Consider the following 13,464-nt stretch of genomic DNA (forward strand, 5'->3'; position numbering starts at 1 on the left):
TGCGCTCCAAAGAACCAAGCCTGAAAATAAAGTGAAAGTACCAAAACTATTTTCTAATTACAGAATAACTAATAGTAATTCCTAAAAAGGTTGTTCTGCTAAGTGCTAATTACAATAGATATTACCTGAAAAATAGTGCAATGTAAGAAATTAAGAGAACTGTTGATTATAGTTGATTGTAAGGCTCTAATGTTCCATTATGAAAACAAGCCGTTCCACAGGTACAATGATTTGTCGTCTTTAGTTTATAGAATATCATAAGAATAATTATTTGTAATCTACAAAAAGGAAGAAATTTAAACATATTTGTGGTATAATATAGTAAGCTACGGAGAAGAATTAGACGGTGAGGTGATTTGACCCAAAAGAGATTTTGTCGGCTCTGAGTACGTGTAGTTTAAATGGAAAAGAAATCTAGCCGTGATTTACAATTATATTCTTAAATTATATAAATATTAAAGGTCGTCAAAGTCGATTAATATTTTAGAAATATTTTTGCCGTTTAATACTTAGTATAAATTATTCGTGTTTTTATAATAATATAGATAGATAAATATAGATATAGATAAATAAATAATATAGATAGATAGCTATGTTTCAAAAATCTTTTCACTTTTCTTTAAACTTTGTGCCAAGTCAAACTAATTTATTAAACTTTATGTAAAATCAAACTAATTACTCCAAATTGAAAGGGAGGGAGACAAGTTAGGCGAGAAGAGAGAGCCAATTAATGCCTATTGCCGAAAGGAGTCGCGCATTGAAATAACTAAAGTGCGCCAACCAAAGATAACATGTGGTTAGAATGGCTATCCCTGCTGGTGTCTTTCCAGGATTAAAGTCAAACTCAAATCTACACTTATATTCAAGTCTTCCCTCTTCTCTCTTGTCCAACAAGAAAGCGCTCAATCGCTTCAACTCCGGAATCCATAAGCTTAAAACCAGAAGATTACACAGCGAGGTGAGGCCTAAAGCTATGTTTTTGGAAAATCCAGTCATGGGGGATTTAATTGCCACTGCATTGTCCGGCGGTATTGCCCTTTCCATGCTTCGATTATGGGAAGAAACAGCAAAGAGAGGAGTCTTTGATCAGGTGGGTCCTTTACTTTTTCACTTTTAAGGTTGGGATTATTCTCACTGAATATCAGTTCGAAAAGTTACCCCAATCTAACTCAGCTTTTTCTAATCGGATTAATTCTGATTTAGAGTCAAACCGAGTAAGGTTGTTTTAATTCTTAGCCTGAGAAGAGTAATCTTTATTGACTGTTTAAAACTTTGATAATGTTTAGTTGTAAATTTTGATATGGCCTAAATGCACATGAATTTCTCCTGGGTTGTGGTTGAATTCTTCAATTTCGAAACTGCAACTTATGAATACTGTAGGAAGCAGCAAAGGCGGCTTATTTTCTTTGATTTCTTTCTCATATGTTAGATGTGTTGGGAATAAACCCCGTAAAAATAGTATTCACGGTATTAGTGATAAACGCAGAACACTAAGTTATGGTTAAATCAGATAGAATAGAAATGCAGCAATAATGACACCAAGATTTTACGTGGAAACCCTTCTGAATAAGGGAAAAAACCACGGCAAAAAAGAGCAACTGATATCACTATAGCGAGGAATTTTACACTGTGTAGTAACGAGTAAAAAATACTCCTAAGACCACTACACCCTCAAAAGAAATAAACACTCTTTTGCTTTTTCCACCTCACTACAATATCTCTCACACTCTATTTTTCTTCACAAACTATTTTCTTATAGTTTATGGAATACCTTGCTCTCTCTTTTCTCTCTTTGTTGGTGTGTAGAAATGAGAGTTAAAGCTCTCCTTTTATAGCCAAAACCTCACTCTCTAAAGCCTACAATATTTGACAATTTACACACCCTTTTCACAATTTCAACAAGGTTGGCTACCAAACCAAACCAAGTCAATAAAATTGGCTACCAAATTATACAAATTCAACAAGGTTGGCTACCAAACCAAACCAAGTCAACAAAATTGGCTACCAAATCATTTGAATGAGATGGACACCATATCAATCTCCCCCTCCAGTCTCATTCATCTAGAGGAGGTAGCACTATCTTCTAGTTTGAGTGCATGCCGACAAGTTCTTTGCATAGCTCGAACTTGTCTCTTGGTACCACCTTGGTCAACATATCTGCAGGATTTTCACTCGTGTGAATCTTTTTGACTTGAAGTGATTCGTTCTCCACTTGCTCACGAATCCAATGATATCTGACGTCAATGTGTTTTGTTCTCGCATGGTACATGGAGTTTTTGCTCAAGTCTATTGCACTCTGACTGTCGCAATAGACAACATACTCCATCTGTCGCAATCCAAGTTCTTGAAGAAATCTCTTGAGCCATATCATCTCTTTGCCAGCTTCAGTAACCGCAATATACTCCGCTTCAGTTGTAGATAGTGCGACACACTTCTGCAACTTCGACTGCCATGATATAGCTCCCCTGAAAAAGTAAACAAATATCCAGTAGTGGATTTTCTGTTATCAAGGTCACCTGCCATATGAGAATCTGTATAGCCCTTCAAAATTGGATTTGATCCTCCAAAACATAAGCATTCACGTGAGCTTCCTCTTAGATACCTGAGTATCCACTTTATAGCTTCCCAATGCTCTTTTCCTGGATTTTCGAGAAATCTGCTAACAACACCGACTGCATGAGCAATATCTGGTCGAGTGCATACCATTGCATACATCAAACTTCCAACGGCAGAGGAATAAGGAATCTTGGCCATTCTCTCTTTTTCCTCCATTGTTGTTGGACACGTCTTCTTGCTCAACTTCAGATGACCAGGAAGAGGTGTGCGAACCAACTTAGCACTTTTCATATTGAAGCGCTCCAGTACACGTTCTATGTACTTCTCCTGTGACAAGTAAAGCTTCCTTTCGTTTCTCGAACGAGTAATTCTCATGCCCAAAATCTGCTTAGCATGACCCAAGTCTTTCATTGCAAAAGACTTATTCAACTGTTTCTTCAACTCGTCAATCTTAGAAGAATTCCTGCCCACAATCAACATATCATCCACATATAGCAAGAGGATGATAAAATCGTCATCAGAAAATTTTTGTACAAACACACAGTGATCTGAAGAAGTCTTCTTGTAGCCTTGCTCCCCCATAACAGACTCAAACTTCTTGTACCACTGTCTGGGAGCTTGCTTCAATCCATATAGACTCTTCTTAAGTTTGCATACAAGATTTTCTTTACCTTTTGCCTTGAAGCCTTTTGGTTGTTCCATATAAATCTCCTCTTCTAAGTCACCGTGAAGAAAAGCAGTCTTCACATCCATTTGCTCAATCTCCAAATCAAGACTATCAGTCAAACCAAGAACTGTCCGAATGGAGGACATTTTCACGACAGGAGAAAATATTTCGTCAAAGTCAATACCTTTCCTTTGACCAGATCCCTTGACAACCAATCTAGCTTTGTATCTGGGCTTCAAACTATGTTCTTCACCTTTAACTTTGAATACCCATTTGTTCTTCAAAGCTCTCATGCCCTTAGGCAATTTCACCAACTCATAAGTATGGTTCTCATGCAGAGATTTCATACATCTTGCATGGCTTCAATCCATTGATCCTTGTGCTCATCTTCTATAGCCTCCGCATAACATTCTGGTTCTCCCCCATCAGTGAGTAATACATATTCATTGGGTGAATAACGGGAGGAAGGAGTACGAGGTCTAGAAGACCTCCTGAGTGGAATATCTAACTCATCCAAGCTTCGTGAGTAGGAGCATCTACCTCATCAATATTAGCATTGTTATCCCCATCACCATCAATATGTTGATCTGGAATATGGTTCTGGGCATCACAATCATCATTGAACCCACCAGTGTCATCCCCATTTGTATGAGGAACTTGATCAAGATTAACTAAACCTTCAGAACTTGAAGATTTTAACTTCTCCGCTTTGTTAATATCTTCAATGGTTTGATCCTCCACGAAGATAACATCACGGCTTCTCACAACCTTCTTCTCAATTGGATCATATAGCCTGTAACCAAACTCATCAAGGCCATAACCAATGAAGATGCACTGCCTTGTCTTGGCAGTTAATTTTGACCTCTCATCTTTAGGCACATGTACAAAAGCTTTGCAACCAAACACTTTCAAGTGGTCATAGGAGACATCCTTGCCATACCAAACTTTGTTTGGAACATCACTTTGCAAAGCAACCGCAGGGGATAGATTAATAACATGTGCGGCGATCAACAAAGCCTCACCCCAAAAGAAATTCGGCAACTTTGCTTCAGAAAGCAAACATCTGACTCTTTCCATCAATGTCCTGTTCATCCTTTCTGCTAAACCATTAAGCTGAGGAGTCTTAGGAGGAGTCTTCTGGTGTCTGATACCCTGTTGTTTGCAGTATTCGTCAAACGGTCCACAATATTCACCACCGTTATCAGTACGAATACACTTCAGCTTCTTTCCAGTTTCTCTTTCAACTGAAGCCTGAAACTGCTTAAAGACACCTAACACTTGGTCTTTAGTCTTCAAGATGTAGACACAAAGTTTCCTTGAACAATCATCAATAAAGGTAGCAAAATAAAGTGCACCACCCAAAGTTCTTGTCTTCATTGGACCACATAAATCTGAATGCACCAACTCAAGCAACTCTGTCTTTCTTGAAGGAGGATGAGACTGGAAAGAAACTCTTTTTTGTTTTCCAGCCAAGCAGTGCTCACATTTTTCTAATTTTGCACTTTCAAAATTTGACAACAATTTCTTCTTGGCCAGAACATTTAGTCCTTTCTCGCTAATGTGGCTAAGCCTCTTATGCCATAACGTTGAAGAGTTATGGCTCTCAACGGCATTCACCATATCAACACAGGTAGAGGCCGTAGTCCAGTATAGACCACGACGCTTTTCCCCACGAGCCACAATCATGGAGCCCTTAGTGAGCTTCCACTTTCCAGCACCATTGGTACTGACATATCCCTCATCATCCAAAACACCAACAGAGATCAAGTGCAAACGAACATCAGGTGCATGCTTTACATTGTTTAAAACTAGTTTAGTTCCAATACTAGTTTCCAAACAAATCGTTCCAACACCAGCCACCCTAGATACAGTCTCATTACCCATACTCAGAGTTCCAAAGTCACCCTGAGTATATGATGAGAAAAATTCCTTCCTTGATGTCACATGAGATGCGGCACCACTGTCCACAACCCAGCTTGACTCATTATAAGCAATATTTATCAGATCTGCATCAAGGACTGTAACAAGATCTTCTGTAGTGACGGTGGCTACACGATTGCCATCTTCTTTCTGTTCTTCCTTGTCTCTATTCTCCTTTTTCAAAATCCGGCAGAACTTCTTTGTGTGCCCTTTCTTCCCGCAATGATAGCACTCAATATCTTTAAGTCTGCTTCTGGATTTGCTTCTATTATGTTCTCTATTTTGAGAACCCCGATTCTTGCTTCTCCCCCTAGAGTCAGTCACTAAGACATCTGATGAGGAGGAACCCTGAGATTTTCTTCTCATCTCTTCATTTAGAAGGCTGCTCTTGGCAAGATCCATAGAGATCACACCATCCGGAGCAGAATTTGATAATGAAGTTCTAAGAATTTCCCAAGAATCTGGTAGGGAACCAAGTAGAAACAAGCCTTGAATTTCTTCATCAAATTTAATGCCCATAGCAGATAACTGGTTCATGATCCCTGAAAATTATTCAGATGATCTGTCATCGCGGGACCATCGTGGTATTTTAAACCCAACATCTGCTTTATCAAAAACATCTTGTTGTTTCCAGTTTTCCGAGCACACAAACTTTCAAGGTGCTCCCATAGGGTCCGAGCATGTGTCTCCCCAGAAATATGGTTCAAAACATTATCGTCAACTCACTGTCTAATAAAGCCGCAAACCTGCCTGTGTAACAGATTCCACTCTTCATCTGATTTATTATCAGGCTTTACAGTGGCGAAGACAGGTTGATAAAAACTCTTGACATAGAGCAAATCTTCCATTTTGCCCTTCCAAATGGCATAATTTGTGCCATTCAATATAACCATTCTACTAGTGTTGGCTTCCATCGTTTATCACAAATACAAATATTATTTATTAGGAGACCAAAGTAATTCTTTTCTGATGTGGAAGTTCAGACTGTGCTGCAACCACAGAGCATACTCAAACAGAACCTTGGCTCTGATACCACTTGTTAGGAATAAACCCCGTAAAAATAGTATTCACGGTATTAGTGATAAACGCAGAACACTAAGTTATGGTTAAATCAGATAGAATAGAAATGCAGCAATAATGACACCAAGATTTTACGTGGAAACCCTTCTGAATAAGGGAAAAAACCACGGCAAAAAAGAGCAACTGATATCACTATAGCGAGGAATTTTACACTGTGTAGTAACGAGTAAAAAATACTCCTAAGACCACTACACCCTCAAAAGAAATAAACACTCTTTTGCTTTTTCCACCTCACTACAATATCTCTCACACTCTATTTTTCTTCACAAACTATTTTCTTATAGTTTATGGAATACCTTGCTCTCTCTTTTCTCTCTTTGTTGGTGTGTAGAAATGAGAGTTAAAGCTCTCCTTTTATAGCCAAAACCTCACTCTCTAAAGCCTACAATATTTGACAATTTACACACCCTTTTCACAATTTCAACAAGGTTGGCTACCAAACCAAACCAAGTCAATAAAATTGGCTACCAAATTATACAAATTCAACAAGGTTGGCTACCAAACCAAACCAAGTCAACAAAATTGGCTACCAAATCATTTGAATGAGATGGACACCATATCAAGATGCCAGAGTTATCCACTCTGTGAATTCTCTATTCGCCAAATGTAAATACTGACGTGACGGTACCCAAGAGGTAAGTCTTATTGAGCTTTATGCGGGAGGCAAGTATATCTAAAAGAAAAATAGTTGAGTGAATCTGCTTGTCTTTACAATGCTCCTTATAAAAATTATGGTCTTAGCTTGTTGGTGCAAAGTTAGAGGGTTTCCTGTGAGTTCATGTTAGCTCTCTGGTTATTTAAGTAAATTCATCTTTTCCCCTTTAGCTTTAGAACAGCAAGTTAAATTACTGAAGCGCTAATTGGTGCTATCGATTTGTTGATTTTGTGCCATTGACGTGTTTCAGCATTATAATGGTATTCGACTTGGTGAAAATTTTATCAGGGGTATCATTGATAGAACTCACTTCATCACTTGAATGGCCATCTTTGATAAATTGTGACTCTACTAACTCAGAGAAAGTTTAGAATACTACTATTGGGTGCGAGGAGTTGTTTGTTTGTCAAAGTGCCCTGGATTTCATTGCATTCAGTTAAGCTTCTGATGGATCCTAAATGTCAAAGCTAATTCTCTTGTGCTAAATATAGAAATGAAACAGCTTTGTCTTTCTGAATCTAATGTTGCAAAATATGCACTATGTTCATAAATGGTGTACGTTAAGTACCTGATATCAGAACGAAATTGGCAGGGGCTTATATTGGCTACTACTGCTAGTCTTGTGTGCATTTACTGCCGTACAGATGTCTTGATTATCCGGCGTCGACCAAGTTTATGTACCTTTCCACTAGTCATCAGATTTATTTCTTTTTGATGACCTGAAAATCCGTCTGGAGCCAGCCCTTAGGACCAACCTCAGTCTTCAAAACTCGGGATAATGGGCCTGCTCCTATACCCATCTCCACTCAGACGTCAGGCGTAGTTCGCATCGCGCAAGGCTCAAACCTTTGACCTAAGTAACAAGTGCCTCAACCTTTGCTACTTGAACTAAGCCCTAGGGCAAGTCTACTCATCAGAAATTATTCCAAAGTTGTATGCTTCTGGTAGTTAGCCGTAATCTCTGTAATGATTATAAGATGAAACAATACTGTGATGAGGATCTTATTAAAATATTTATGATGTTATCCCAAAAACTATATTGGTTTTGCAGTGTTACAAAGTCTATGTTGTCTTTGTTAATGATTCTTTAAAATATTATCCGGCTTTAACCAATACAATCGGACAATACTTGATCTCAAATAGATTTATTGCACTCTGCTGTCTCGTTTTCTTCTATTTACCAATATAACTGGTTCGTCTGTATCCCTTGAATGGAAGAGAAGCATACAATGTGTATTTACTTAGTTGAATATAATTTCCCCTTCTTCTGTCATGTTTCCTACTTTCTCATTTCAAGATTCTAATTATGTTAAGAGTTCCAGATTTGGGATTAGTTTGTCCTTTTGTTTTTCAAGACCCAACTTATGCTTATAGTTGGATTCCTTCATCTTATGGAAATAGTAACTACCTGTTCAGTTTAATGAAGTTCAGTAAGGCCTTTGTACTGTATTTTCTTAATTCTTCAATTTTTATATTACAGAAAACAAATAGAAAGCTTGTCCATATCAGCATCGGGCTGGTCTTCATGCTCTGCTGGCCAATGTTCAGGTACCTTTTTTCAACCTATGCATGAAGCCTGCCTTTCATTCATTTAGTGCCTAATTTTTTTCGTGATTTGGCATTGTTTGTTTTTCCAGCTCTGATCGCCAGGGAGCAATTCTAGCATCTCTTATTCCTGGCCTCAACATAATAAAAATGCTTCTTTTGGGACTAGGATTATGGAAGGATGATGCGACTGTCAAGTCTATGAGCCGATTTGGAGACCACAGGTTTAGTAATTTGAAGAATATTTACAGCTTCTACCAAACAGCTTCATTAAACCATCTCTTGTTACAAAACTTAGCTATTACTAACAATAACAAGCTGTCACACAGCCAAAAACTGATTCAGTTAAGGATGAGGTTGCTATCCAAATTTATTTAGGGTCATCCATCTCTTCATTCCTCAATTGTTTTTTCCTCCACTTCATTTCTCTAATGGCAACCTGGTATTCTTTAATTTCATTAAGCTGCAATCTATGAGTAATATGATGCTGCCAACATCTGTGAAAATAGGTGAAGTTGACAAGACTAGAAACTTCCTCAATTTGAAAGAAAATTCCATAAAATTAAAGTATCAAACCGAACCTTGGCGGGCAGCAAGAGAGGGCTAGGAGACTTTAATTGGTTGTCGAGGAAAGGCATGATCAAAGTTGAACCTGAACTTTGAGAACTATACCCAACCCTCTCATAGGATCCAACAGCATCATATGTAAAAACACAGCCCTTCCCTACGAGAATTTTAAGAATAAAATAAGTAGAAGCCTCTTTACAGCCATGAATACAAAAATTAAAACTTCACACAGCATTCCAGCCATAATCTATTACCTTCATTGTCAAGGCCACCTAGAACATTGAATGCATAGTATGGAAAGAAACGTTTGTAGTATAGGGTGTTCGAAAGTAGCTATGGCTGGGCAGCTCATCTGCTTATTGTGCTGATGCTGATATATCTATTTTCAAAGTATAAAAAGTAGAATATCACTTCCAATATCATATTAGGAGTTAAGTTCCAACGTCTAAACAGATAGAGAAAGCTAGAAAGCACATGATACTGCTTTACAAATTGAATGACCAGCATCTAATAGGCACAATCATAAAAAGAAGAGTCGAAAAATATTTATCATATAGAGTTGAGCTACTAAAATGAGAGGCAAAGATTACTATGTTGGTTAAATAGAAAGTCAGAGAACATCTTTATCAATAAGGACAATCAAGCAAGAGTTATCAGGATGAATGAAAGAAGGTGCATCATAGCTTTTTTTGTGTTATACAATATACCTTAGAGCTTCATGACAAAAAATTAAATACAGCAGAGTTTTCCATTTTAGGAAAGTAGACTTCGATTAAAAACAACACAAACCAAAAGCTCAAATTCCAATCTTCTGTTTCGCACAACCAGGTTCCATTCACATTTCCATTGCTTAAGTTCATAGCTAATCCTAGTAACATGGGTAACTAATGCAAACTTCACACTACAGGTCAGAAACTAAAATCAACAACTTCAAATCTTATTAGACAAGTGTCTGCTGTTTCTGTGTTCGCAGAACATAAAGCAACATCGACAATCAAAAGAATAACTAAAGAGCATAATACAACACTTGGGGCTTTGGTTCTCCAATGGCTTAATACTCCACATATTGCATAAGAGCCAAGCAGACGGAAAATCAGTGAAATTGAGCCCTAGCATGCTGCATATCAAAGTATCAACAGATTCGGGCATTTTACCAGATGCCTTGCTGCCAAAACCTTTTGCAAAGCTCTCACATCAGCTTGAAATCCTGAAGACGCCAGCACACACTTGTCCGCTGCATATTTAATAAAATCATTAATAGAAGAAGGATGCTTCGTTTAGGTTTGGTATGAGAGAAAATGACTTCACGGAAAATGTTTTTAGGATGTCATTTTCTGGAGTTTGGAAAGACAGAAGAAATTTACCATGGAAAACATTTTCTATCAAAAAGAGGAAAATGACTTTCCTCGCTTATGGGCAGAAGTCATTTTCCTTACGAGTTACGACTATCTTAACTTTTAACTTCATATTACTTGCTTCAACTACACTTAGACAATATTATTATTAATATTTAGTACTCAAAAGTCTCATCAAAACACTCTCCAATTTGATGATATTATCATCAAACTTTAATATATATTTTCTGAAAAATACTTTTCAGTCACCAACCACCAACAAAACAACCAAAAGAAAATATTTTCAAAGAGAACACTTTCCGTGGAATGATGTCCGTCATACCAAACACACCATTAATATTTTCCAAAAGAAATTTTTTTGGCTTCAAACATGTGTGCTTATCCACTTCAACTATTCGTGTAAGTTTAAGCAATGAAATCCAATTGTTAATCCTATTTACTGCAACCAATTGATGATGATTCAACCTTCCTGGTAGTGGATGCGTTGCCCTGCCTCTAGTAATTCATAGATTTTGAAAGACATATATGCTTTCTAAGTTCACACCTATTGTCAAAAATCATAATAGTGGGAGCACCGGTACTCGAACCGACCAGTTTAGAATCCTGGATGCCCTTTTTCGAGCATGGACTCAAGAAATCAAGACTCTAACATAGACAAGGGCAAATATTTAGGAATGCACCCTATACAATAGCTAAATACTTTACCAAGGACATGGACTTAGACTCGTAAAATCTTGGCACTCATTAAATAGAGTTACTTCCTTTGTCAACTACAAGGGCAATAGCTAGTTAAAAAAACAAGTTAGGGGATGAGAATCAGCTCTTTTAGGTAGAAACGTTTTGACTTCCTTTGTCATCTACAAGGTCAATAGCTAGTTAAAAAATCAAATAAAGTACCCCCCCCCCCAAACTTTAGCGCAATAAAATTGTCAAGTTAATAAATTTCCCATTTGATTCTTTCTTTTTTTTGACAGTCATGGCTGAAGAAACTCCCATGAAAAGCTTGGAATAAATCTTTACAGTGAAGTAAATTCCCCAGCAATTATACTTCACAGTGAATGCCCAGATGTTAGTGAAGAATCGACGTTACTCGAGATAGCAACAATAGATGGAGAGGAGCTTCAAAATCTAAATTAACCAAGATAAATGGGTCCAGAAACGCTGGAGGAGACAGCGAAGGGATGGGTCAAGGTAAGATATTGCAGCCAGATTTGGAAATCAATACAAGGAATATACATCATTAGGGTAACACCACCCCAAGAGATTGCAGCCAGATTTGGAAATCAAGACAAGGAATATGTATCATTTGCGTAATCACTCCATTGTCTTATTCTTCGGCTGATTCTTCAACCTTTTTCATTGCTCCAACAAAGAGTCTAAGTTTGATTTCAAAAAGTGGTTTTCCCGAGATACGTAGAACTGAAGAAATTTTAAGCAATGAAGCAATAATAGGGCTCAACAGGTTGAAAATTTCAGTAGTGGGTATCATTAAAATATTCTGGAGAACGTGATTAGCATTAGTAATGAACTTTTTAAATTTGGGAGCAGAGAAGTGTAGGCTGAAATATGATGCCAGGAGGACATGGCAAAAAAACTTTTCCGATACTTCTAGAGGTGCATATCATCATCCATTATCCTAATCAAGTTATTGCTCAGGTCGTGTTTGTGAGCCATGGACAGAGATTCCTTTTGATATTTGTCAATCAAGAAGCTCCTATGAAAGTCCTGTGATGTGATGGATTCTCCATTTGTGATTCATATTTCCTTTTATGTATGTTATCATACGCTACTTATAAAACAAGCACGCCGTTTTCCAATGAAAAAAAGGTCCGCCAAGTAAGAGCAGAAGGACCATTACTTACAAAAATAGGTTACTGGATTGTGGTTGTATCCTCTGTGACACACCAGTCTGTTTCCCGAATACCAATCAGCTTGAGCCTTCCAATTAGTGGTGTAACCTTTCTGAAGCATTTAAAGACTCCTAAAGTTTCTGACAGCAAACTACCAAACTGCTGATTGCGAAAATGTGCGGAAGAAATCAAATACCTTTGTGATGTCTGAAGAGATATCTACTGTCAAGACCACTGATCTCCACATGGCCCAATGAGCCCTACTTCTTAGAACTAACATTAGCGACATCATTATGTTGGATGTTTGTAGTACAGAAGAGCTTGCGTTCAAGAATTTCAATGGTTGGAACATTTGGTTTGGTTCAGCGTAATTTCAGACAATTGCGGTAAATCTATATGCTTCACACAACTATCTGAGTTGTGACATACTCACTCCGTTTCAAAAAGAATAAACCTATAGTAATTTTAGGAGTCGAACAAAGTTTTCTTTGACCACATTTTTGCAAATAATTTTTAATTTATTTTGAATTGTTAAGTGTTAACTACTGTGACTTATAATATATTTTTTTATGTAGGTTCTAAATATGTAAATAAAATTTATTTTTAAAAAGTTAAAGAATCTAAGACCAAATTCACACGGAAAATTTGACCCTCATACTCCGAAAAGGTTCAAACAAATTGAAATAAAGGGAGTATATGAATTCTTCTGAGTTGGGGAGTCCTTGTGGGAACTTTCATTTAATTCTAGTTCATTTCAGTTCATTACATCCTCATAAGTTTTTAAATAAAATTCTGCTTAAAATTTGTGTTAATAAGTATATGATTGTCCTACTCCAGAACAATTACAAAGTAAACTAGAGGAAAACGGAACATACAATTTAATGATTTTGGAGTAATCGCGAGTTAGGATGTTGTAGCCAGAGGACATCCTAGTGTCAGCAGCAATTACACAGTAATCTCCACCTGCAACCGCAACACGCGTTCTGCAACAGCGTATGGATCAGATATATTAGCATCGAGATCAACATCGACATAATAAGTAAAAGGACGCAAAAACAATAATAATAATAATAATAATAATAATAATAATAATAATAATAATAATAATAATATATAATGAAGCACCCTCCATTGTTGTCATAAGGAGACCAGTTAGCTTGCTGCTTCGTCATAGCGAGAGAGAGAGAGAGTAAAACACTAGGGTTGCAGATGATTGAAATTAAAATTGAAGAAAGAGGAGAAAATTGATGAGGATGCCTCCTTCAACAA

General features: G+C 37.2%; 1 protein-coding gene and 1 pseudogene across 2 annotated transcripts; one reads left to right on the forward strand and one right to left on the reverse strand.

The window, feature by feature from the left end:
* The first annotated feature begins 740 nt into the window (after window positions 1-740).
* Window positions 741-11,823, forward strand: LOC104224681 (probable phytol kinase 3, chloroplastic). 2 transcript variants are annotated; one of them, XM_070150683.1, is made up of 4 exons: window positions 748-1,090; window positions 8,359-8,426; window positions 8,516-8,647; window positions 11,320-11,823. In XM_070150683.1, the coding sequence occupies exons 1-4, from the start codon at window positions 803-805 to the stop codon at window positions 11,327-11,329; spliced, it is 498 nt and encodes a 165-aa protein (XP_070006784.1). In that variant the 5' UTR covers window positions 748-802; the 3' UTR covers window positions 11,330-11,823. The 2 variants fall into 2 exon arrangements, with proteins under 2 accessions (XP_070006783.1, XP_070006784.1); XM_070150682.1 differs by lacking the exon at window positions 11,320-11,823 and having other exon boundaries at window positions 741-1,090; window positions 8,516-8,804.
* LOC104250084 (proteasome subunit beta type-1-like) lies at window positions 8,620-13,464 on the reverse strand (annotated as a pseudogene).

This window comes from Nicotiana sylvestris, chromosome 7 (assembly GCF_000393655.2).
Source record: "Nicotiana sylvestris chromosome 7, ASM39365v2, whole genome shotgun sequence".
NCBI lineage: Eukaryota > Viridiplantae > Streptophyta > Magnoliopsida > Solanales > Solanaceae > Nicotiana > Nicotiana sylvestris.

Excerpts from the sequence above, each read along its gene's own strand:
- LOC104224681 (XM_070150682.1), top strand. The coding sequence starts at position 803 with ATGGCTATCCCTGCTGGTGTCTTTCCAGGATTAAAGTCAAACTCAAAT. Across the intron at positions 1,091-8,358 it reads AGAGAGGAGTCTTTGATCAG|AAAACAAATAGAAAGCTTGT; the intron begins GTGGGTCCTTTA and ends TTTATATTACAG. Across the intron at positions 8,427-8,515 it reads CTCTGCTGGCCAATGTTCAG|CTCTGATCGCCAGGGAGCAA; the intron begins GTACCTTTTTTC and ends TTGTTTTTCCAG.